Source organism: Thermobia domestica, chromosome 8, assembly GCF_964235325.1.
Source record: "Thermobia domestica chromosome 8, izTheDome1.hap1.1, whole genome shotgun sequence".
NCBI lineage: Eukaryota > Metazoa > Arthropoda > Insecta > Zygentoma > Lepismatidae > Thermobia > Thermobia domestica.
The window spans coordinates 8,880,853-8,908,275 of NC_137461.1; the positions used below are offsets into that span (position 1 = coordinate 8,880,853).

At 33.4% G+C, this 27,423-nt stretch overlaps 1 protein-coding gene across 1 annotated transcript in view; it reads right to left on the reverse strand.

Annotated features, from left to right (window-relative positions):
• Nucleotides 1–27,423, reverse strand: part of LOC145692677 (uncharacterized) — a 1,521,027-nt gene that overhangs the window by 671,753 nt on the left and 821,851 nt on the right. The window contains exons 224-230 of the mRNA XM_081768059.1: nucleotides 18,736–18,786; nucleotides 12,882–12,923; nucleotides 10,561–10,605; nucleotides 10,095–10,151; nucleotides 9,685–9,732; nucleotides 5,407–5,691; nucleotides 3,456–3,530 (exon numbers count right to left, since the gene is read on the reverse strand). Coding sequence (XP_081624185.1) covers nucleotides 3,456–3,530; nucleotides 5,407–5,691; nucleotides 9,685–9,732; nucleotides 10,095–10,151; nucleotides 10,561–10,605; nucleotides 12,882–12,923; nucleotides 18,736–18,786 — 603 coding nt within the window. The remainder of the gene's footprint in view (nucleotides 1–3,455; nucleotides 3,531–5,406; nucleotides 5,692–9,684; nucleotides 9,733–10,094; nucleotides 10,152–10,560; nucleotides 10,606–12,881; nucleotides 12,924–18,735; nucleotides 18,787–27,423) is intronic.

A 27,423-nucleotide genomic window follows, 5' to 3' on the forward strand; every position in this document is an offset into this window, starting at 1 on the left:
GAATGCCTACTGTAGAAGGAGCAATATCTCAGTTATAGATGAATGGTAAATAATAAATAAATAAATAACTAAATCATCAAAATCAGAGGATATTTCAAGTAGTTTTCAAAAATTCTCGTTTGTAACGGACATCGACACGTTTAGGAAACTTTGATTTTCAATGTTGTTTTAATACGATTTTAAACTTCAGAAAACTGTCAAACACTTGCATATAAAATGATCTGATTTACAAATTTATCTTTCACTAAAGTTGGTATTACGCATTGTTTCCTGAGAATGAAGTGTGTGACAACATCCTGAATTAAGGGCGACGATATAAATTGCATAACATCTCATTAATACAAATAACAATACAGCTCAGCGTTTCGGTAATTTCGCTTCTAAAAATTGTTTTGTATAATGTTTTAATTTCTCGTTTTGTATTCACAAAATACACAATATGAGAAAATACTGAGTAGCTTGAAATGCATTTTCTCACATGACTAGCACTTTGGAATTAACTTTGTTGTTATCATTTTTCTTTGACTGCTTTTCTTGAATGCAAAGACGTATTTAAATTTATGTTTCAAAAATTTACTATATACTTACTCTTTTTTTGCAAACAAAATTTCAGTTAGTAGATTACAACTTTCCAATATAAGTGTAAGTACAATAAACAAGAGTACCAATATATCTATTAATTTCAAAGTCCTTAGTAAAAAGTGATAATTTAAATATTAAAATATAGACACAATTTAGTTATGAGCCAGTAAATTTTGGTAAAACAGGAGTAATTTTTACAATTGAATACAGTTCTATCTATTTTTGTTGCCAGCATGACAATAAAAAAAGCAACACTTGGTATTAATTGTAATTCAGAGTCATATTCAAATTATCTTTCAGATTGTAACGATAATTAATGCATTTTCTTCATATTTTACATCACATTGTTTTAAAGGTGTTAATTTCTTACTAAGAACTTATACTCAACATAAAAAGGTAAAAAATTTACGTCTCTAAATTTATTATGTAATGAACTGATATGTATATTAAATTTGTGCATTCTCCGAAGTAATCTTTTCCTTAATTTTTTTGTTTGATTTGTTGTTTCAGAAAACTTCCGACATTTTTCCTATTTATTTCTACTAGTAATGCATGAAGACAATGCAATAATTAAGGAAAGAAATAATTTTATTAGAATTCCAGAGGTAATTTAAATGACAAATATACAATGCTAATTTCTATACATTCACTGCTATTTGTAGTTTTTTTCTAATATTCAGGAGTTTGTATTACAAGACTATTAAAACCATAAATGGAATTCGTGTTCTATTTTTAGCTATACTGGAATATATAGGTCCAACTTTAGGCACCTTCGGATAAAAATAAACCAAACTCGGAGCCCCAAGCCAACGTTTGAAATCACGAAAAATTGTGCAGATGTGTTTCTCTTTTTTAAAATATTATAAGACTTGTTACTAACTGTAGAAAGAAAGCAACGATGATTTAAATATTTAATGATACAATATTCCGAAACCATATATTAATGTCAGCACATGCTTGCATGTCTTTTAGCTTCCTATAGGAAAAAGAACATTTAGATATAGAAAGGAACCTTCCCATATGTAAAAGAAGATCAAAGAAAGACATCGAACATAATTCTCTCTTGCGTAGTAAAATAAAAGATAAAGTAAAACAAAATATCATTTGCAATGGCAATGCATTTCATTGTCTTGAAAAGCAAGTTATATTTCGTTAGAATGTGCTAGCCTAGAGTGATCGTGTTAGATCAGTAGTAACCTGTTTGTTGTTATATCATAAGATCGTGAGTGCGAACACCAGCTGCGTCAATTCTTTTTTGAACGAAATTCTATTTTACACACTATTATATTTTCCGATTATATGAAAAAATATATAAAGTAATTAGATTAAAGTAAATCAGTTGTATTATATATATAATCATTGCAGAACATACGTGATTATTATGTTTAAAATATATCATCTGAGATAGTTGTTACAGAAAGTCGGTATTATACATCTGAATGTTAAATACAAATTAAAGAAATTGTGTAATATCAATAAATAAGTTGTGTATTGTATTTACTGGCATCTATTTGTCATATAGAGGTTACTTCTACACATTCTTATTACAGCATGCCATTTACGTTCTTGTAATATATTCCTAGGCATGAAGAGAGGATATAAACAGTGAACATACAAAGTCGGATCCTGGATCCACACAAACAACTAAATGACTTTAAAACGCTCACAAGAAATTCCGGAACACCAAAAGGCACGTGAAGACACTGGAGTTTTTCCTCTGAAGCATACCACAACGAAAAGTCTTTACATAAGGTTTCAGTTGAATACTATAATATGCTTTTGTAATATGGAAGTGATGATATTTATCTCTATCTCTCTCGCTATTTTAACTGTATTTATTCGCAAAAGTTTATATAAGTACGTGTGTGCGTGCGTATGTATATGTGCGCGCTCGTGTGTGTGTGTGTGTGTTCCAACATAATTATGATATACGTTTAGCAATTTTAACCATATTTTTTCAGTATAGAAAGGAGTATTGTCCGGTTAGCTTTGAGAAGTGGAATATATATAAAAATGCTAGAAAGCAATCGATATTAGTATCTAATCCATAGTTTGGGGGTCATTTTGGTAAATAGTGTCACTTTTAATTCCGCTTAATTGTAATTAAGCTCTCATTAACACGCAGGGTAGTTAAGTCAAGATTTAAAAATATCGAAATCTAATTATATTAGTGTGGAATCGTAACTTGTCAGCGTGACTAAGTTCATTGGTAGAAGTTGTAATGCCATGTAGCAACAAACTCTGCCGCAGTGGTACCAATACGCCCTTAGCCCTCCCTGGAGAAATATGAGAATCTGACATCAAAATGATAAAACAATACCAATATTATTGTTGAATCCATAATTTTGTTGGTCGTTTAGATAAATAATGGCGCTTCAGATGAAATGTAAGATGTGCACTATTAGCACCCTGAAGAGGTGTATGAAATTGTGACATAAAAATTGTTACAAATGACCAATACTAGTGTTGAATCCATATCTTCCGGTGTCCCCAAGTTTTTTGGAAGCTGATATGATAATCTTTAGGTTCAACTTCCCTATGGGTAAGATACCCTAACACATCTACTAAGGAGAGTAAAGGAAGTAACTTATACAATGATTGAAAACAACTGATACTAGAGTAGATTCCATAGTCTGGGGATCACCGAGATAAATAGCAGCACTTCTGGTGCCTTTTATGCGCAAGTTCAACCCCTTAGTATCCCTGTATTAGATGCAATAGTAACATAAAAGACAGTCAAGAGCAACGAACATTAGTATGAAATTCGTACTTTTCGGAGTCCCTAAGTTAATTGTGGAGACTTCTTATACCATTTCAGTAAACACTCCATATGCATATATAATTACAAAATAATACAGAACGATAAAACGTACCAGTAGGTAATTCCGGCTGAATCGTTGCTTGAGGCTGCTGTTCACCAGACGGTCTTTCAACTGATCTTACGGGTACTGCAAAACATAAGTCACATTCTAATTCCTATTGCTTGCTATTTCTCTAAATGACATAAGAGGTCAATATTTCAACATATTTTTTTGTCTAATAGTTAAACATACAGCACACATTGCCAAGTACTCGTGAATTGAGGTGCAATATTATTAAAATATTTAATGTTGATTCATCTAACTGTTCGAGAGAAAGATGCAGTAATGATGGAAAACTTCTAAGGTTACACAAGTTCTTTCAAAAGATTTGAAGTTCCTAATAGTGCTCCTGGAAATGTGACCAATTACGGAACAACACCTTAGTCGTATTTTTTATTTGTGTAATTTATACTATCCTTAGCATATAGATTTAGAACAGTTTTTTTAAGATTTCAAGTCACTAGGTTCAGCAGTTTTAGATATATGGTTATGAAAAAAATGTTAAGTAAATTTGAGTGAGAATATTAGAGAATTATTTTTATATGATGTCAAAATGCTAAGATACATTTTAAACAGACATCCACAGAAGTTTAAGTGGTCGGTTCAGACACAACGATTTCACAAATTCAAGGACACAGGAGAAATTACATTTTCGTGAGATAAAATGAACAAGTTGGACCACGAGGAGAAGAAGCATTGCGCGCTATTTCAAAGATTAAGCGCTAAAAGACTAGTATATATGATGGTAGTGGACACAATCATTGGGTATAGTGCTTGATGCGATGTAATTTGCGTATGTTTACAATTATGGACCTATATTTATTTATTTATTCTTTTGAAAATTATTTAACAGTCTTATTCCAATGGAGAATGTCAACGACTCGTCCCATACAATAATTTTAACAATATCTCTTTTATCATTGGCAACACAGTTTTGATCCTTTAAGACATTTATTTTGAAGGTATACGTCAGCTGGCGCCGACCGTATTATTTTGGCAAAATCAAATTTGTGTTCCAAAAATATGAATAAATTGGCTCATGAAATAGTATTTTATAAATAACAAGAAGGAAGAATATATGATGAAAACCACTTACGTACAATATAAAACTATTATACAGGAAACGCAATGAACAAAGAGAAAGACGGCGATTAAGTTGTCAAATTCTTCAAAAAATAAAAAATACTTTTTTTAGTTAATTTGTAATTTGGTATTTTATTCTAGGACTGAATGTTCTTTTTAGAAACTAAACGTAACGTCATTGTGCGGTATTTCTCGTCACCATGCATTCAGACTTTTACTTTAAAGTTCATTTTGATCTTTGTAATACTATCTGACGAATTCACATTCGTTTTCCTCTTCAAATGTATAGAAATAAAATGGTAACTCTAACTGGCTTCTGCCATTGGTATTTACTAACGTGACTTCAAGTAACATTCCTACACTAATCGTACGCAATGTTCCTAACATCAATTTTATGTTTTCATTTTATCACACCAAACATACTTTTCTTTAAATGCATTTTATGAAGGAATTATTTTGAAAGTATTCTTAACGTTTAATATTTACTTTTAAGTTTTCGTTGTATTATCTAAGACCTGTGGAAGGCAATAGTTGCTAACTTTACTGCTAAAGAGCTGCATAAAAGTTTCGAACCAGTTACGAACTGCTTTGTCATCTTTTGAAGTATTGCGAAATCAATTACCTTCGTTAATTATAGAGGCTATTTACATACATTTGAGATAAGGCAGCTATTTTTACACTGAAACTATCAGCCAGAACAAAAATTACAAGTACTTGATAATATTATACTGGTCTCGGATTCATGTATTCGAATATTTTGTAGAACTTTAGCCAGTATGAAAGTACGTGAACTATAAGATGGAGTTTTATCCCCACATCAAAGAAACAGTAACACCCAATAAAAGTGCTGTAAGAAATGAAGAACTCAAATAATATCTACCTTTACCAGCAAGCGCACAAGCTTCTAATGCAGCAGCCATTAAACTTGAAGAGGCAAACTTTTCCATCATTTGTTCGTTACCAGAACCGGCTCCTGCTCCAGCTCCCGCTCCTGCTCCTGCTCCAGCTCCTGCTCCTGCACCTGCACCTGCACCTGCACCGAATCCTGTTCCAGCTCCGAACACATTTCCCATTTCTTTAGCTGTCATTGCAGCTGTGTGAGCAGCAACTAAAGTTTCACATTGTTCCTTTGTCAGCTGTTGTAGCTTCTCCTTGAGTGTTTCACCTAAAATAATCAAGTAGAAAACCAAAGTTAATTATGTGATAGGTACGTATCTCTCGACGATTTGATATACAGGGTACGGAAAATGTCACGGAACAGTCTAATAAGTCGCAAAATATACAGACCAGGAAAACAAACAAAAACATGTGTTAAATAGTTTGGAAAAATAATTATGCAAAGATACCAAACAGAAAATCGCTTTCCCTATCATTTCGGGGGTACATGGATAACTAAAATTTTAAATTTGTATCCGCATTTCATATTGTACATTTTGATACTCCATTAAGGAGGACAGTGAGTCGACCAAGAATTGAAACTTATGCCTTTACGGATGCCAATTGAATTGAGACACAAAAAGAGGAGGATCCCGTAACGTTATGAAAATGCGAATTGTCGGTCCTGAACTCTATGACTATACGATTAACCTACTAGACTGCGGAATCGCAGAACCTGAATTCGATGCCCGTCCAAGACAACGGTTTTCTTTTCTTATTTCCCCAAATACTAAATCCATACATTCTAACTTCAATAAGTACTTTACTGAGGTTACATACCATACAAATTTTGATCATTGTTTCGGAAAGTAACTAATAGATTTGTTCTTCTAATAGTGTTGTTAGGGTCGGAGTTCATGGGTTATTTACAACAAAAGAAATTTTATTTTGCAATTTGTATTTTCTGGTAAATTAATTAATTATAGACAAATACATTACTTTTGTCGAATTTAAACTTCATGGATTCATTATTTGGGTACAAAAATAAACATGTAATATTATCTTGAGCGGGATTCGAACTCAGATCTTCTGATTATGCACCCGAGTATGCTAATCGCATAGTCACAGAGTACACTACTGTCAATTCGCTTTTTCATAACGTGTTTGTATTCTTTTTTCTGTGTGTCAGTTGAAACCCCATCCGCGAAAGCACTGTTTTCAATTCTGGGTATTATGGTTGTGTCTTTTTGTGTAATCCAAATGTGTAATAAGAACTGGGGGTTCCCAGTTGAAATTTTAAAGTTAACACCGTAAACCCTGAAGTGGGTGGAGATAGGAGGTTGCGTTTGGTAGCATTCAATAGTTTCAAAACTATTTAACACTTAGTTTTTGCTGGATTTGCTGATCTGTATATTTCGCAAGATATTGGACTGCTCTAGACTTCTAATACCTCAAGCTTGTGGCCTTTCAAGAAAACACGAATGATTAATTAAGCTGAATGGTTATGTAATCACTGATAGAATGAGAATATGGAAGGAAATGAGAGAAATCAGTGAAAATCCATTAATACGATGCTGTTCACTCCAATCTCACATGGTCTGAGATCGAACCGGGGACTCATCGTATGAAATTTGAGTGGTCTAAATGTCGGGGTCCCTCAACTTAATTATTATTTAATGTATATTGTTATTCTTATGAATTTACTGCTAACATGTGGAACCAGAAAGACGTCAGGTGTGTGGGTGAAGAAAGGTCTGAGGGCGAGTTGTTGCAAACTGAGTAGCAGTGTGGACTCTGCCCCGGGGCCCCGGCTGGAAAAGCCGTTCAGGTGCTCCAAGATAGGACTCCTATACATCCCGTAAAATACAGAATCGTGCCTTTCTCAGATTTCTATCCCGGTGGCCCAGAGGCGTTTGTCGGAACGCTAAAATGACCCGTGTTTTGTTTATGGAATACAAACTACAGGGTCCAAGATTGTTAATGAGGCCAGTCAACATAAAACTAACATGATAGCTCATTATTTCTCTCAGAAACTCATTTAACTTTTACTACGTACAAGTGATGGACAGGCAAATACAGAGAAATCACTATTTTACTTCGACAAATTTGGCGTTTAGTTGTAGTAGCAACATAAGTAACCGAAATATAAATTTTACATTAAAACTCCTTAGTATGTATTTACATATGCTGTATGCAAAATGTGTAATTATCCTAGCCATGTGTGTATGCAGAAAAGAGGTGCCGTTCTCCTTTGCTCTATTGTAAATTCAGGCTATAATAATGATCATAACTGAACGAGAAATGACGGATGTAGTCTGTTTTGTAAATATTATTTTTCTTGTACGTCACAGCAAGCTTCGGAAAAATGCCCATAAAGTATTGGGGACGTTCTGGACGTAGAAAGACCTACAACCATCTTTCTGGTGACTCTCGGAATACTGAGTGACGTGCGTTGATGTAGCCCAGAGTTTCGTGATTCAATTTGGTACTTTGTCGATACTTACATCAAGACTAATATTTTATATAAAAACGAAGTTTAAGGTGGGACTCCGACCGTTATTCGTCCCTGGCCAGTCCGAGACTGATGAGCAGACGGCAATTGTGTAAACTAGAATATCTCCAATTTCCTAAAAGCGCTATTTTTGGCGATCGGTGATGTGGTGAAATAGTGACGAAAGTTGTGTTGGTTGTTTCACTGTGGATGGAATCCAAAGTGATGATCATTTGAAAATATATATGTAAAAACAACCCAAATGTCATATTATGACATATTTCTGTACCACAATATTTCCATATTTTCATAGAACTACTGTTGAAGACATTCAAACATTGATATTTTAAAGCTCTTTATTTGAAGAAACTATTTAGATGAATACAAAACCGAATTACGCACATAGTCTTCAATAGACATTGACATCATAATGCCGTTCACAGCAATTGTATATTTAAAATGTTTATAGTGATGTGAACAATAATTCTAATGTTTGCTATACTTCTAAGAAAGGCGTTTTGTTACGGATAAGCAATGCTAAATATTGCTATACTTCTTAAAAGTGTGTATCGTACGGATTCTTTTTAAAAAAGAAAAGAAAGTAAGATTTCAGAATACATACTGATGTAAATTTTGTCCGTGTTTGCTATATCTCTGAAACGTTTAGATATATTAAATTGCGGCAAATAGCGATACGATTCTTTAATTTATTCAAAAGATTATCTAGGGGGTGTGGTACTTGATGGTTCCCAAATTACAACGATAGTGTACATTTTTGTTTGTATTTCCAAATATTGTTTCTATGTATGGGCAAAAAGTAGTATTTAAAGGGCACAAGCTATCAAGAAGAAGAAGAAAGTATATGAAAAATAATTTAAATATTTGTATTATATAGAGAGTTTACTTGTTTTCGTTGCTATGACAACTTGTTCATCTGGTTGATATGGTAATGTAGAAATATATAGAACGAAGAACCATATTGTTATAACTGGATGTATATTATTTTAATGTGACAAATAAGGTATATGTGGAAAAATATATAATCTAAAAGTGCATAACTGTGGTGCTATTCATTTATGATCTCGTGAACTTTATAAGTATGCAAAATACATTTGAATCAGGGAAGGTAACGAAGAAAGAACTGTACAAAATAAATCATTTAAAAAAGTCAAATGTTTTGTCTTCTGTAAAATTCCTTTTTATTTACTCGAAGTAAGTAATGCCATCATCACTGTAATAAATCCTAGGGTACTTTGGATGTCCATTGCCACGTCCTCTATCGTGCGCTATTACTGTACTAGAGGCCTACAAAACTTGGGTTTTTGTATCATTGTAGCCTCTTTTGATTGCAAAAGTGGATAAGAAAAATAAAATTGAAAGTTTTCGTACAACATGTAATTTGTGAAATATTAACCGTTTTAGGATTTTCGCATTTTGACGTAAATGTTAGGCTTTCACTCAAACTGCTACTGCTTCCTTACTGTTTACCGTAAGACCATAGTTCATAATTCGCTTTTTCAAGAATAATGCTCTATGGTACGTGTGCGCCATTTTTAGAGCTATCGATACATACTGTACATATGAAAAGTAATGTGTAGAAGAAAATAGTATGTAAGAAAAAGTATGTTGAATGATGGTCATGCATTCAATGATACACTAACTTTACTTTTCAATTATGGAAGCTCTATGAATCTATTTTACATATAATTCTTAATATGATGATATGTTATATTGATATTAATACATTACGAGAAAATATAATTAAATAATATATTTGGTATTTAAACTAACCTGTTGGAAGCAGTTGATTGGAATATCCTGTTAATACGTCTAGTAGCCCTGACAAGAAATGAAAGTATTGCAAGATAGTTGTTAGAATGTTAATAGGATTAGAAATATATTTTATATTCAATAGATACTCTTGAGTTTTAAAAAAATCCCAGGAATTTAAACCAAAGTATTGAATAAATACTTCTTAAATACAGTGTTCAAGTTACTACTATTTGTCTGCAGCCAAGGTGACATATTAATATTATCTTCAGTACAACTTCTAGACTATCATCGAAATAATTTTTCACTTAGTTATTAAACATCAAAATATGTGCTTTCTAAAAGTAGAACTAAAACGTACATTGTAATATGTGAAGAACTGAGATTTTTAAGGAAATTAAGAAAACATTATAAAATAAAAAAATGTTTACCTGCTAATTTCTCGATTTCTTCGAATATTGCAACTGGAGTAATCCCTTGTATTGAACCTACAAATGAAATCAATTCCGTAATTATATTTCTATAGATAAACCATTATAGTACGTATGTGCAGAAGTACTATGCAAATATTGCACACCCTATCAGATGTAACGCATGACTGCATTATAGTTACACTGACAATGTTACAGTAAAGTTACAAGTGAAGTCACGGATCCCTTTTCGTCCCAAGATACTACTCACATAAAAAGTTCAAATGTAACATGTAGAACTGCTTCAGAGGTTCGATAATATTTACAAAATACTCTATTTTAAAATTATAGCTCTGAGCTTAACATTATAGGTCATTATACGTTTATAATTTATGTTTTACTGGAGTATTTAAATGTAACGAAATCTTTAATTTATGCAGTGCTTATGCTGTTTCAGACGGTTCATATTCTTGACGACATATCTTACCTGGTATAATAGGTTGACCTCCGGATATTTCTTCAGGGCGATGTTCTAATTAGAGAAAAATAAATTTTGCAAAATATACTGATAATGTGGATACTGTGTTGAAAACATATTTCAATTATTATTTAAGAATATGTAATAATAAATATTTTAAACATAAAAATATTGAATTTACATTACAAAATAAAATATATTAGTGAAGAATTAATTAGTTCTAGACGATCATTATACCATCAAATGTAACAAATATTAATCCTCTTAACATCCTCGTTTGAAGTTTACACACAAGGTCTTCGGGTCCATTTGGAGCCATTATGCATTTTCATCTTTTTCATTGTATGTCATTAAATGTTTGAGTAATAAACAGATTTTATTTATTTATGTGTTATCGTTAAAAAGCCGTGACTTGTGTACTGAACTTTTGCACTTTGTACAATGGCGTAGGAGTGAAATGTGCACATCATGTCTGCACCCTTGTGCAAACTGTGAGTTTTATACATACTCAATCATATGTCGTTAAAATATTGATTTATGTAATAAACGTCTGTTTATATTTAGTTTTTAATCCTATGTACATATTATAACGTAGTAGCTTTACGTAATCACATATTGAAAATAATTAACCTACGGCAAAGCGCCCATACATAAACATACAATTAATCTGAAAGAGTATTTCCTTAGACAGATGAAATACTATGGTTTATAATGTAAATGAAAGCATTTGATACATATCCGAAAACATATGGAAAGATCAAGCTGTGGTGCAGGCACAGCTGGGCATGGGGATGGTCAATCATCAATATTATATCCATGCAATATCCAATGCAAATTATATATATTGTAGTGTCACGTGCTTATGTTTACAAACACCCAACATGTGCTCCTATTTATAAAAAACAAACACGTGGACCTTATTATGGCATACTAGGGCTGCAGACGACTGACATGACAATGACACAACTGGTCACATGTCTACGAGAGAACAGCAGCGCCACCACTTCACGTAGAGCGACTATATTACCGAGAGGATTCCATGAACAGATATCAGTTTACACTGGTCAAATCCCCTTTCCTGGCTTGTGGAGCCTAAAAAGTACCAAAGTCTTAGCTTCCAGTGGAACTAACAGTTACATTTTTCTCCTGGCTCGCAGTGTGGCCTTGTGGCGAACGTCCTTTCTTTCTGGTTGCAGTGGAACAGCGAGAGATTCTTAATCACAACAGGGCCTATATTACAGTGAGCATCGAGTGTCTTGCACACCCTCAAGTAGTTTACTATTGAGGAATCCCTCCTGAGACCGTCAGGTCGAGAGGACACCTATTCCTACGTAATATTAGGGAGGTTACATTATTGTAGTATTTCTCAAGATACTGTCTATAGAGGATTTTGTAATAAAAAAACTATTTCGGACTGTAATTTTTTCTACCTACTCCTGCACAAGGAGAGCTTTGCAATATCATCAATGACACTGATATTTGACCCCCAAACAAAACAAAAAAATACGCCACTGCATACAGGGAGAAAGTGAAAGTGAGAAGGCTAGAGTAAACGAGAATCTCACTGATCGAATATAGTATACAAATGAGCGAAGAGTGCAAGACTTTTCTGATTTCTCACTATATTTGAAGGGAATTCCCTTTATTTCCGTCGTCGCATCGCAGTGCATTTCCCGTTTTGTGGGAAATTTCCCGCTAACGTCCAAACATGATAAAAGAATTTACCAAAGCAACGCGTGAACATAAACAGACGCATCCTGGTAAAAAATGATCCGAACAGAGCATAAGATCTACATCTAAATTATATATGTGTAAATGGACCCAGAGGGACTTAAATGTAAAAAGAATTACAGCTTCCTAATTTAAACACCTATGGTGATTATATTAATTATATATGCAAACGTAGTAAAATTAATAAAAGTCATGAAATTTCAGTTTAGATGATATACCTCAGGAACTATGGAACATTGGAAACGAGCTGATGTCGAAATGGACCCGAGGTCCTTAAGAGTGTTAAATGTAAATTCAAACATTGTGCCATTAGTATTTACCAAATTAATATAAAATCTGAATATTGTCACAATACTGTCTCATTTAAGTATTTGCTTTACGTATATCGTTAGTTAAAATTCGAAAAAAATCTGTACAATACTTGTCATTATATAATTACACATCATTATCCATCTTGTTTAAGTAAATTCCAAACAATCATAGCAACAACTTTGAAATGAACGAATATTTTAATCTTTTTTTCTCTACAACTAAAAAAAATATTGTCTTAAATTCATGTATACAATAGCGAAATATGAACATGTAATGATAGAGCTAACCTTCTACTGGTTGTCCTCTGGAAGGTGTTTCTCGTTCAGGTTCTGAAAGTAAATATACAAATATTCATTCAATATGGTACTGAAATGTTCTTTAATATTAATTGACAAGTGTTATTTATAAGTAATTAATGACAATTTTTATAAAGAAAAAGAATTTATTTTAGATAACCTGGAATTTATTGTCGAGTTATGAAACCAGAAATTTCAACCCACGTCTTAACTAAGATGTCATTAGCAGTTCCCAAGTTTTTCTATGTTTTTAGCACTTGTTAAACTTCTCTTGCGATGTGTGTCACACATTATTATCCAAACACCTTTATTTTAAATTATTCTTAATCTTAATATCTCTCTTTAGACCTAGAACTAATTCCGACAAATACTTTTAGTCAAATTTTTACTTTTGAAAGAAGCCTTTGCAAGTAGTTGCGAGCTTTCTCATCTTTTCTCAATTAAAATGTTTAGTATAATTTTATTCGTTAAATAGTACACTACAAAGTTAATTCTATTATAAATGCGAATAATTTGCAAAGTCTGGTGAGTACCATCGAGATTATATGGATCACAGGTTGAGAACTGCTAGAATAAGATACTGTACGCAACACATATTATTTCTGGCATAATTTGAATTAATTATGCGGTATATGTTCACTGTAAACGGTATTTTTTTTTAAATTACTATTACCACTACTAATACTAATACTAATAATAATAATAGTAATTAATAAAATAGGATAAACTATTACAACCAACTAACATCATTTTCCAATACTGTACATGAATAGCACGGAAACAGACTCTCGAAAAACACCAGGATTGTTGTCAGGTTGGGTCGGATCTCGTACAACACCTTTGTCTTAGAAGATGTTATTACCTATATGGTTGGTAGATCACTTATGTTGTTCTGTGTTCAAACAAAATCACCACTGTCTTTAGCTGACTCTATGAAATACAGTTGAAAGTTGTTCTCAACCATCTATCAATCATAAGTAAACATAGTGTCCTTAATGTTGCACGAAAATACATGCCTACGTGTCGGTGTAAGGACAGTATAGACTCTAGATGAGTTGCACTAAGAAACCTACATTTTTCACAACATTTTGCTGCCGGGTCTCACTGCTACAAATCACTTCCGTCACTTCTTCAGAGGGAAGACGTTTCCCTTGTAGATTCGACAATGCAGCGTACACTTGAGAATTTTTCGCATTACTACTCAATAATAAATTTAGCGTGGAATCTAATAGTTTACTACAGTGATGTCTTAAATATGTAGTTATTGGCGCCTACTATTTTGATTTATGATGTACTTTCATTTCTATCCTTTAGCATTTGCATATGATGCGGCGTATATTTCATACGCACCATCCTAGTATTATATCCAATAATGTAGATGGTATCTAAAGGGAGCAAAGATCATAATGATGTTTACAGCAATTTAATATCCCAAACCGGACCGGGGAAATAAAAAATGATAAAGTTTTTACTTTACTTAAAATAGTGCAATTATGATAACTTGTAATAGCAAATAAGGAACCATGGTGGTGTAATGTTGCAGGAGCAACTCCTAGCAACAATTAATATTAAGAAAAAACGAATTAGTCATTTTAAGCAATATGGAAATTTTTGCCTGTTGCTTATGTTTCTCCAAAAGATCAGATTGAAAGTTCAGATTGCTATAAATGGCATTAGAGAACTACCTTCGTGATTATATGTAAAATGTAAGGGCTTTTAGAAAATAAAACATTTCAAAAAAAGTCAAAATTTTAATTCCTTTCAAGTTTATCCTCATTCACTGCAAATAGTCATGTAGTGATCATAATACTCGACATGAAGGTAATTCTAATATATAATATACTGTCTGTATTTCTTAATAATTCCTATTGTAGAGGCTTTCAAATTTTCCGTGTCTTGATATTTCGTCGTTCTTAGTTTGTACTCTTAAATAATAAATGTAAAATTGCTAGCATTAATTGAAAACAAAAATATAAAATATATAATAATCTAACGTACTAGCATTTGAAAAATATAACTTGGTGTTGGGTTAACGACACCATTCACCTGGTTGTATTGCTAAACAATGTCCCTCTCTCGATATTTCCATCATGACTGTTCAACACTTTCTCAATCAGTTCAAAACTTAAAACGGTGTTTGAAGATATTGGTAAAGATTAGCAATATCGTTACATAAGTATTAAACTTTGCCTTAGTGTCTACCCACGACACAATCATGGATTGAATTGGTATGTTTTCACGTTGCCTCTTGCTTATGATATACATATATACTTTGGAACATCTAAACCTTCCATCAACACAAAAGATTAAACAGTGATAAATTGTTTATATCCCGAGATGTACATCTTTAAACAATACCAGCGCCGTTCCATATTGATTTACACTTTCCTTTTTCTTCTTTCAGAGTCCACCATTGAGCTCATCATTACGGTTGGAAGGAAATAGTAATTAGGTATGCCTTCAGGTAGAAGATCAATACAGACAAGTGTAATCCCTGGAAACTACAGCACATATCACCCACAGATGTAAGTACGTGAATCTACAACATTGAAGTGATCAGCAAGAACAGCGTTGGACAACGTGGATTTTTTTGGAAAGGGGGTGTACAGACTACGGGAATTTAAGGCGATTATTGGCAGTGTGTGTGGGCTGCTCATCGTCACACAAAATCATATACAACTGGGTGGACGTCTAGAAAAGTGGAGGCACATCAACGGAGATGGGAACCAGATCTGGACTGAAAGTGACTATGACAACTCCAGTGAACATTTCAAGACTGGAGCGGCTTATTCAGGACAAGAGCTGCATCACGTTCACGGCATTGAGGGCGGCCAGAAAATCACTCTGCACCGCATAGTGAACGATCGCCTTAAGATGTCTAATGTATTTGCCAAATCACGGTATGCAGCGCAAAGACAACAGCGCAACGCTATAGGCAGGATCTTGATGGCTTCATGTCCATACGCATTACTGCAACGAGACCTGACTGCACTTCCATGAGCTAGAGACCAAAGTCAAATCAATGCAGTGGAAGCACAACGGCAGTCCCACGCTAAAGAAGTTCCACATAGAGCTCTCCGAAGGCAAACGCATGGCTCTTCTAACACAAGGTTGGAATCAGCTTCATTGACTGATTGAAACCCGGTACCGTCATTAACAGCGAGTCATATTTGGCAACACTTCGGAGTTTAAGCCATGAAATTCGGAGGAAACGACAAAGAAAATTGGCGAAAAATGTGCTCCTGCAACACGACAACGCTCGTCCCCATACGAGTTGGCCCCATCTGGTTACCATCTATTCGGGCATTGAAGAAACGGCTGCTTTGACATCATTTCGCAGCTTTTAAGGAATACTAAGACGCTGTCGGGACGTTGCTACGAAAAACACCGAAAAAGTGGTTCGGATATATCATAGATAGGTTGCCACATCGGTGGCGCGAGTGTGTAGTTCTTAATGGAGACTATGTTGAGAAAGTGAATGAATCTGTCGAGCTATAAAGTGTAAGCTTGCCGAGTTATAAGTGTAGAGGCGAGTTATAAGTGTAAAAAAGTGAAGTGTAAATCAATATGGAACACTTCTCGAATATTGGTGATTATTATTAATTTAAATATTTTTGCTTTACTATACTCTATATCTAGAAAACTTTCAAAGATTTGTAAAATGATTGCTTGTATACGAAGACCGAAATTTTACTTCTGTACTAACCATTTGTTTACAGTGTTTACTTTTGAGAGATTTTACGAGTTAATGATGTATTGAGAAAGTAGAGATGATTTAGTTATTCATTCTAAAAATATAATTTCCTTTTTTATATTATCAAACTTGAATTATTAATGTTTCAACATAAAATCATATTAATAGTAGGAATTATTTCGGAATCTTTCATTAGACTAATATTCTTCCTATTATCATTGATTCATGTCTAATCTTAATCATAGCTACGAGAATATTTCAGCAAACCTTCTACCTAGAAACCAATTGATCAAGCTTCCCGGCGGGAGCTCATGTGGTTCGGATTCCACGTTAATCAGTAGGTCCACGTCTCATGTAGCCTCGCTGCTGAAAGGGACGCTAAACTAAAATCAACTCAACTCAACTCAACAATTGATCAAGCTTGAATCGTTGTGAAAGTGGGATTGACTCCTCAATAGATGTAAAGTCAGCTGGAGTCCCTCCCTAACTGCATTATCTCCAATGTGTACCAAAGTTTTGAAACTGCTGTTATGTGTATGTAGTTGCAAGACCTCTGATGTGATTTTATGTAAAATGAAATATTATTAAGCATTAATAGTGCTCTAAACCCCAAGAGAAAGTGTTTGAAGCACAGACTTATATATTACTGAAATAATCAGCAGTAAGCTTAAACTTCATACTTGGGGTTGGCCTAAAATTACAGAAGATTCTATCGGCTTTCTTCCTGAAACCAAACAATAGCTAACTACAAAGCAATCAAATAAATTTTAGGATTTGAAGATAAATATGTTTGTTAAATTTTAATTAAGGAAGGTGTATCCGTAAAGTAAAATTACTAATCCTGTAAGTACACAAGTAACATTTTCGGACATAAGTTAGTACATTAGCTTTCACAATCAACCATACGCTTCCATCTCACAGCGTCTTTTTATAGCTTTGTGTAGTCTATTAGGAGTAACAAGTCTTCACAATGGATGCACCTATCTAGAATCGAGACAAATGTGAAGCGAGCTCCATGATACGTTTTCTCTAAGTACTAGGTAACCCCCAAACGCATTTTGGAAAAGTGTCATACATCTTACTGGACCTGGATCTTATAAAAACATCTTACTGGACAATCCTAAGACAAAGACGACAAAATCTTCAGTAAAACGAAACTGAAATTCCAGCGGACGACGAGATACGTAAAGTTGCATCGCAACTGAAAAGTGTTCGGACAATAGTGTCAACTAACTTGAGAAAATATTCCACTCTTTATTACACATGTTGTAGTTGACATTTTATCAAATGGGTAATTTTGATTCAATAATAGTCTGTTAGTGGGTGGCGTTCACGGAGGTGATGGCTATTATTGTTATGCGGAAGTTAGTAGTTTTCTTTTGGCAAAATAAGCAGAGGAGGGAATAGTACATATTAAAAGGAAATATTTAGAGAACAGCACATAGATAAGAACTTTAAAAATATTCCACAAAATTGGAAGTTTACTCTGAAATCAAATTAAACTTGGTTGGACATTATGAAAAAGGTGAAATGTGCAAGCTGGAAGTACTTCAAATGTGATGTTGGCGTAGATTGCTAAGCACCTCATGGAAAAGTAATGAAGACATATTAAAGGAAAATAATGAAGGGCGACATATCATGAAGATAATAGGAAAAAGAGGAAACAGCATGCTTGGCCATATTATTCAGCACCCCGATAGATTATCGTGTTGATAGAGTGAAATACAAAGGAAAACTAGGAAAAAGAAGACCAAGGATAGAATATCTAGATGCAGTTACGAAGAATAGACCTTATCAAAGTATAAAAAAGGGCTCTCAATGGCGAGAAAACTTTTAGAATTTGCATGTTTTCCACCAACGTATAGCTGAGAAGAGAAAGAAGATTATTATTATATTCTAAAAGCATGAATTTAGAACATGCATTTAAATAAATTGTGTCTGTGTTTAAAATATATTTTACACTCTACATATTTTGCGTACCTTTTGCAACTTCTGTGCACAAATTCATGTGTATGCCCTTATGAATTATATGATCTAATTTTATGTATCATCAAAATTTCGCAAAGCTTTATGAGCGCCATAAATCCAAAAAGAAGTATCATAAGCACTAAGTTATATGTATTATACATTATTGGAATAACTTGAACATACCTGGCGCTTGTGGTTGGCCTAGAATTTCAGAAGGTGTTATCGGCTTTTCACCTGAAACACAGTAACAGATAATTGTAAAACCATGAAACAAATTCTAGGATTTGTAGCAGAGCAGCTTTGCAAATAGTCCTTTTTTCAATTGTCTAGTACTATAGCGCGAGTAGCTATAGGGGGTACTCTAAAATTTAAAATCAGTATTTACAAATAGTAATATTGTTCTTGTGCCGTAGGTTTGTTATATTATTTTAATATAATTCATATCCTAACGAGGAACGGCGGAGCTCAAAATACTTTCTAACAGTAACGTATGGTGAAAAAGAATTTTCACAAAATTTGCAACACTGCAAATCCTGGCAACAGTGGACCGTGGTACATGATATGAGGTATGCAGGAAGATTAGTGTATCTGTTGTGCATTAGCAAGTGCAGGAAAAGAATGACGCACAACGAAATGAGTTTGGCGTTAAATGAGGAACAGCGTCGTAAAATAATCGTGCAATATTGGAAAGACAATCCGAATGTTAAAAAGTCAGACCTTGTGAAACGCTTCCAGAATGTGGGATATTTAAGACGAACGGTGTATAATATTGTGTCGAAAGTAGAGAAGGGTATGAACGTGGAAAATATTGTCGGCAATGAACACTGCACTAAGGTGGCAAATTCGTTCTGAGAACTTTGTAGGGAATTTCACTGTGATAAAAACACAAGTGAAAAATGCTTTACAGAAAATGGGAATTAACAGACGTAAACGAAAAACTATGCCGAAGGTTACGGAACAACAAATTGTGATTCAGAAACAACGTTTAAGAACTCTGTTCTCCAAAACGTTCACTGCTAAAAATGATGTACTCTGCATGATGGACGATGAGACCTATTTTACATTAGACGGTCACGAGTGGCAGCCAAAATCGTACTACGACCTAGGAACTGGTGATAATCGTATAATCGTGGAAAAAATGTGGTGTTTTGGCCAGATTGAGGCTGCCACTACGCTACAGCAAGTCTTGCAGCCATGGCATATGCTACATACCCAAAGATCAAAATTCTGCTAATGTTCCTCAACTTCGGCCTATTGAGGACTTTTGGGCAAATTTAAGACACAAGTGTATCCCAATAATTATCACCCAACATCCGTTGCAGGTCTTACCCGATGAGTCCGTAGATGCTTGAATGAAATTCATACATCGCATTTCGCGTCACCCATGCAAAACGTTCCCCGCAATTGTCGTACGGCCAGCAGTTATGGCGTAAATGTGTTTGTACATCAAAGTCCAGATGTCATTCTTGTTTAATAGAGAACACAGCCAAATTGCGGATGTTAAGTGTGGCAAATATATTATAATTTTGTGCAAATTTTTTTCACCATAGTTAGAGTGCCTCACGAGCCTCTAAAGTCAGAGAAATTAAACTCGGCATATAAATACATCTTTAAAAATAAGAGGACATTTTTTTAATATTAGAATGTTTAGTATATTTTCATTTCTAATTTCGCATTAACAAGATACTGATAGCTGAGGTAACGTGGAAAATTTGCACATGAGATGAACTGGTTTTCAAATAACTGTTCCATGGAAATATCTATTGTAGGGTGTAAGGAGCCACATCTTTACCGTGAATAGAGTATGTCACGACATCCTGAATTAAGCAGCACAAAACAAATTACATAAGATCATATTAGTAAAACAAACAATATGTATCAGTGTTTTCGGTAACTTCGCTTCAATAGATAAAAATGGGTTTTGTATAATATTTAACTTCTAATTTTGTATTCATAAAATGTAAATTGTACAAAAAAAGCTGAGTGGCTCCAAATGTATTTTTGGACATGATTAGACATGATTGGACACTTGGTTCGAGTTCCACTTTTATTTTTCTCTTTGATTGAAATACCCATACTAACAAGTATTCAAAGTTATATTTCAAATATTTTCCATAAAAATTACTCTTCCCGTCGAAACAACTGGTGATTGAGATAGTAAATTACGAACTACGGAAGATCAGTACAATATTTAAAAAAAAAACATATATTTATAAATTTGAACAATCATGTGGAGAAATGATGATTAAAATATTATAATATAGGCATACATTTGTTAATAGCCAGTAAACTGTGGTGATGGAAGGGAAATAATATTTTTAACATGCAATTGAATTTTATATTTTTATTAACAGCACTACGATGAAATAAACAATTCTTTGTATTAAACGTTGCAATGCAGATTATGTTTTAGAATGTAACGATAAGTACTTCGTTGTATTTGTAATTTAATTTACATTGCATTCAAAGGATCATTTCCTTACTAAGAACTTACACACAATTTAAGAAAAATGAGGTAAAAAAATTATATTTGTGAATTTATTATATAATCAAGTGATATATGTATTGAATATCGTCTGGCATGGCAATGCTGAACCCAAGGAGTAAACCTGAATAAAATGGGAAACAGATTTTCTTTTCACCCTGAGTGTAAAATATGCAATAAATCTGTAAATTAAAAATATACACATCAGTTTCGCAGCTATATAATAAATTAATACAGGTCTCAAATTGTGCATTTTTGGTCCACTTTGCTAAAAATGGCCTATTTTGTGCAGTTCCTATTTTCGCCATTTACGTGGGTTAAATTAAGAAGTCTCTACTTTTTGCCAAATGAAATTTAGAAATATTTTCCAGTCAAATTATTGTAGAAAATATATCAGTGTCGCTATCTGCATCTATTATTATAGTAGCCATCCATGTTGTTTTGCCTAAAAATGACCGTATTCAAAGATAAGCTAAATGTTATCGGAGTGGGGCAATGTTGAACAACAATAATGGAATCATATTTAGTTAATTTACTTGTCCATTTTGTACATTATAATGACACATAACAAAACAATGTACATAAACAATTGTATTTATTGATAATTTTTATGATGAACGTGAAGATCGTACTTGAATTAAAGTTGGACAGTGGTTATTGGTTAAATATTTAGGAAGGAAATCAGTGCACCATTTTGTTGGCAAAATAATTCAAGTGGTTGATTATTTTTAAGATGTCAGATTTGTAGGCAAAAATATGAATAGTACTAAACTTTACTGCCCGGAACAAGAGGATGTGGTCATGCTGATGATGTAGTCCTGTTGTTGCTTCAGCCTGTGCTAGTTTCTTTAGTTCATTTGAGATTCTGAATTTACAGTAAATAGATGTTCATAAAATTATTTTTGATAGGTATCCCAATGTTTGTGTGATAAATCTGTTTATTTTGTTTCATTTATGCTTCAGTTAAACCTTGGATTTTTTTTACAAGCACGAGTAATATGCTGCTTCTTTCACTTACTGTAAGAAATGCATATTTTTTGATGTGGGACAGGTATTGTATGCAGCAGACAAGCAGCAAAAGTTCATTATTATGTGTACTGCATTCACAGAAGTAGAAAAGCAGCATTTAATTTTATTTGTTTTTCAGTGTTCATTTTCAACGTTTTTTGGAGTGTATAATATTTGCCAGGTTTTACTTTTTTAGAATTTTCAATGCTCCTTGGTACATTAAGGTATCATGCTGAAATTATTGTGGTTCAGTTACATTATTTTGTTACCGAATTAGCCTAATAGAAGTCTTATCTATCGTAACTTTCATTTTCCGTGTGACCTGTATGTAAACGGACAAAATCAGTCAGAACTAAGTCACGTTACATATCTATAGAATAAGATAAAAGAATATGCTTCTGCTGTATCAGCATTGCCTCACTGACAGGCCCATACGTCATGATAATGGTAATTCAACTGACTGTACCAGAATTGCCCCGGAGCAAAGCTGATATAGTATTTATTATTATTATTATTTCTGTAATATGTTAACACTAATTAATTCCATTTTTGAATTAGTGTGAAGATCGAGGAAAGATGTACATAAGATAACTTTATTTGCAATTCCAACAGTAATCACCTTGAAGTTACATTCCTTTTTACCTAAAAAGTGTATCACCATTGCCCGAATTGACAGTATGTAGTTTCTTGGAAGTAATTAATTCCTTACACTTTCTGTTTGATTTATCGTTTACTGAGAGAGCAAACGTCCGACATTCTCTCCTATTTATGTGTACTAGTAATGAATGAAAAGAGTACCATAATAAGGAAAAGCGTCGCTTTATTAAAATATAGGAAGTACATTAAAAGACAGCTATACAATGCTAATAATTCCTATTATAGCGGTCTGTCGTTTATTCCTTGTTGGGCGTATCCCGCTACTTTCAACATTAACGTACAGGCTAGTGGATGAATGATTGTATAATGCTTCAGTGCCGGTTGTTGTATCGGTACAGACATTAGTCAACAAAAGGATACAAATACACCTTGCACTATCGTTCGCCTTGCAGGTCCCCTCATCTCCACAACATCCGAGTCAACTATGCAATAATACCGTTTTTTATTGCATACCGGACTCGCTCACAGATACACTTAGAGGCACCCGTTTAACTGCCATGATCATCACTTTTAACCTGTCAAACCGAGAGTATGGGAAATAGAACGTGTTCGTGTTATCCTGTGCGACGGTACGATATTAAAAGTTGTATCAATGATTCTAACACTACGCATCAAATTATACGTTTATATGGATCTTTTGATCACATGCTCATTTAATGTATTTTATTTCCATGCAGACGAAAACTTACAAAAACAAAAAGAAAACATGTATAAGTAGGCATTTATATATATCAGCAAAATTTTACTACACATTTATAGCAATTATGTTTTACACTAATCATAAGCATTTACGTTTATTTAAGGCCCTGTTAACGCTCGCGGTCGACACGGTCGTTTACTGTTCGTACAAGGAAAAACCCTTTTACCCATATCACTTATCTCATTTGTGATGATCCATATCCGTCAGGTCTCTTTGGTAAGAAGACACAACACTTTAGACGATCATCTTTGAATTTAAGGATTATCCAATTTCCTCTTTTACTGTCTTCAGTTTACATCAAACGAATACTTAAGAATTTTATTCTTTGAAACAGTAATAATTTTGATGCAACGAGTTGAGTTGATGTACTTTTCTTCTCATGATTGCCCATGCAACAATTCACTGTTGCCAGTCTCTTCCAACCGGGGTGCTTCCAGCTACCAACGCAACACAATGGATAATGTAATAGTTATCAATAGCCATGAGTCACTGCGGTTAAGAATGTATAGGGAGGGAATTTACTCTTTCCGTTACATTCCACAACCATATTTGGAGAACTGAAAGGATTTTCTGCGCTGCAAGAGCACACACATACATATACACTTTTCTTTGCAAAGCGATTTTTTTCGAACTGCCTTTATATGAGATTCACTTAAAAACTTAAACAGTTTCTTAACTAACATTGGATACGTTAGGCTTTAGTGTTATACTATATACTCGCTGCTATTTGTAGTTTTTTGATTATGATTTCAGTGTGTATTGCAAAAGAAGAAAACAGTAAATGTGGTGCGAGGAAAATTTATTTAATTTTAGGTATGCTGGAACAGATCGCGGTATAATTTTATTTACTTATATTTTATGGCATTATCGGTAGGTACGGCCTCAGTCCCTTCCCGTATGCGGGATTACGTCTCTCGGCAAGCAAACTATTCGCCAAGAAAAGAATAAAAAAGAAAAGGTGTGGCCTGGAACTTGTATGTTAGGCATCATCCAATCACTTGCCTGATCTGGATGAATACTCATGAAAAATCTGTCATGATAAACTCCCTAAAAGGCTCTAAAACTTTTCCGACCGAGTGTTATAACGGAAAATCGAACCCGAGACTGCTAATACCAAACGAAAGCGCGTTAGCGACTATACTATACGAGGTCAGTTGAATGATTGCAGAACATAATGCCAGATAAATACATGAAATAAATCTAGCAATTAGTAGGAATATAGCAGTATTTTCCAAGAAAGTGAACATATGCTGAGATCTGTTTCGTATCATATGTAGATTTCGCATCACATCTACAAATCAAGCACTTTGTCTCACATTTAACCCTTAGTCCTTTGTCTTAAATGAGAAGCTTGTAAAATAACCAGAAATGTGCATATGAAACACGATTACATAGACAAAAGCTTCATAAATTAACATGTACTATATGTGAATTCTGTCTCCGTAGAATCCATATGGGTTTTACTTATTCACTTACATTTTGTGTAATAAAGTCGCGTGTAGAACAAGTAGTCTCATACAAAATATCATAATCAGAGTACGTGTAAATAACTATGTTTATCAAATTTTAATTAAGGAAGATGTACCTGTAAAGTAAGGATACGATTTCGGAAGGTGGACAAGTAACATTTTCAGACGTAAATTGGTACACCGGCTTTTATTATAAGCCGCCTGTTTCCCCTCCGCAGCCCTTTTCCATTAGCAACACGTTTTCACAGTGATTGCACCGACTTACAATTCTGACAAACTTGAAACGAGGTCTTTGATACATTTTCTGTAACCATTAAGTAAACAGAATTTACATTCAAAAAGCGTTTGTTGCACTGGTTCCCGTTTATGGAAATTTCTTAGTGGACACTACTTCCACAACGATGAAGGAATCTAGAGTAAAACGAAACTGAAATGTGGTTCCAGCAGACTATGAGATATATCAGTTGACGTCCCACCTTAGAAGTGTTTGGGCAATTGTACTAACAATGTTCAGAAAATAGCCCATGTATTACTAAACAAGGTGTAATGGACATTTTTTCAAATGGACAATTTTCAATTGAATAATAATCGTTGCAAGCTTCCTTCCTTACCAGTCATGTACACTCATGTCCAAAATTATTGTCGCATGTCTATAAATATGTTGTTGTAGGAATATTACTTGATAACGAATTCGCCCGGTATTTCTTATAATGTTAGTAAGTGTATAATTGACAAAGACATGTATGTGGAAAATGCCATGTCAAAAGAGCAGTAAATAAGAACAATAAAACGAAAATAAAACTTTCTTGTCCATTTAGCAGCGTTTTGTTTGACTCATTCTGATTTTCGTAATTATAATTCTTTTCCTATGAAATTTGCCACAAATATACATTTTCCGATTATACACATAGTGTCAGTATTAAAAGTAGCCTGCAAAATCATCAAATTATATTCTTACAAGAAGACAGTTATAGATATGAGACAATCATTTGGACATGAGTGTACCTCGACTGTTGTTGTTAAAAGCAAGTTGGTAGTTTTTCTCTCGGAAAATAAGCAGAGAAGGATATAATACATATTAAAAGAATTTCAGGTTGTATCGGCTTTTCATCTGAAACAAAATAACATATAGGCTAGTTTTAAAACCATCAAATATACTTTACGATTTTTAGGGCAGCAATTTTTTCAATAGTCCTTCTCAATTGTTTATTAGCTATAGCGGGTGCGCCAAAATTCAGAATTAGTATTTAAAAATAGTAGTATTGTTCTTATGAATGATTTTTCTTGCACTGTATACTAACGAGAAATAAAGGAATTGAAATTGAAAATGTTTTCCAAAAGTAGAGCGTTTCACTAGCATTTAAAGTTAGGGAAATGAAACTATATATATATATATATATATATATATATATATATATATATATATATATATATATATATATATATATATATATATATATATATATATATATTAGGGAGGTCCTTAATTACATGGCGAAATTTTTTTTCGAATTTCTTTGCTCCCAACCTCTAAATTGGTTCCATGTCGGACCCAATTTATCCATGAAAAAAAATGGGCTCAATCGAAGAATATTTAACCGACCCCCAAGCGACCTAAAGTTTGAATGCATATCCAATATTTTAATATATAGGAAAAGTCTGGAATAAACCCTTCTTACTTTAAAGCGGCTGAAGGGGAATCTTGGATACAGGGATTGGAAGTAATCCACATCTGACTCTGAGAAATAGCATGATGGCGGCCATTTTGAAGTCCGCAATTTTGTATTCGGACCCAAAATTTTAAATGGAAATGATGTTTTGTGAGATCGCTTTTGGGTAGCCTTTCATTATAAAAGCATATCTTCCTATATTTTCAACTTATCTCTGGTCATTTAATCCTTTTTAGCTTTGAAATAATAGTTTATTATCTTTCAATATTGTTTTTTTTCTTTATAGGTTACTGAAATATTGATGAACTATTACATACATGTAACAAGGAAATAATTATATATGTTGTTATATAATTACATCCCATCGAAATACACACCAGCCTATATTGAAATTATTGATATGAAATGAAATTACTTAAATAATATAATGAATGTTTAAAATGATAATAAAAGAAAGCTGAAAGCTGTGGATAACTAGCCAAATTCTACTGCATCATTAAGCCAATTTTTGTAGCATCTGGATACTTTTTTCTGTGTTCACTGACTATCTGCAATATGTATTGTTTCTCTTTTTCGTCCTTTGTTAAAATGTTCCCGTATTCTTGTATCAGTTTCACACCTCTTTCTGCAATATCATTCACCACCACAATATTTTTCAATATATTCAACCCACGTTGGAAGTTCACATCTACTTTCCAAGTAGATGAGCATGTGCATTTCTTTCTTTACTTTATGGTTTAATTCACATAAGGGAAACTATTCAACAACCTTATAAATCTGCAGCCCGTACACAGATTAAACTCACAGAATATTAAGTTTTATTACTTCGGAGCTTTTATTTTCCATAATTGATAAATATTACACGTTCAGAGATAAGTGGAA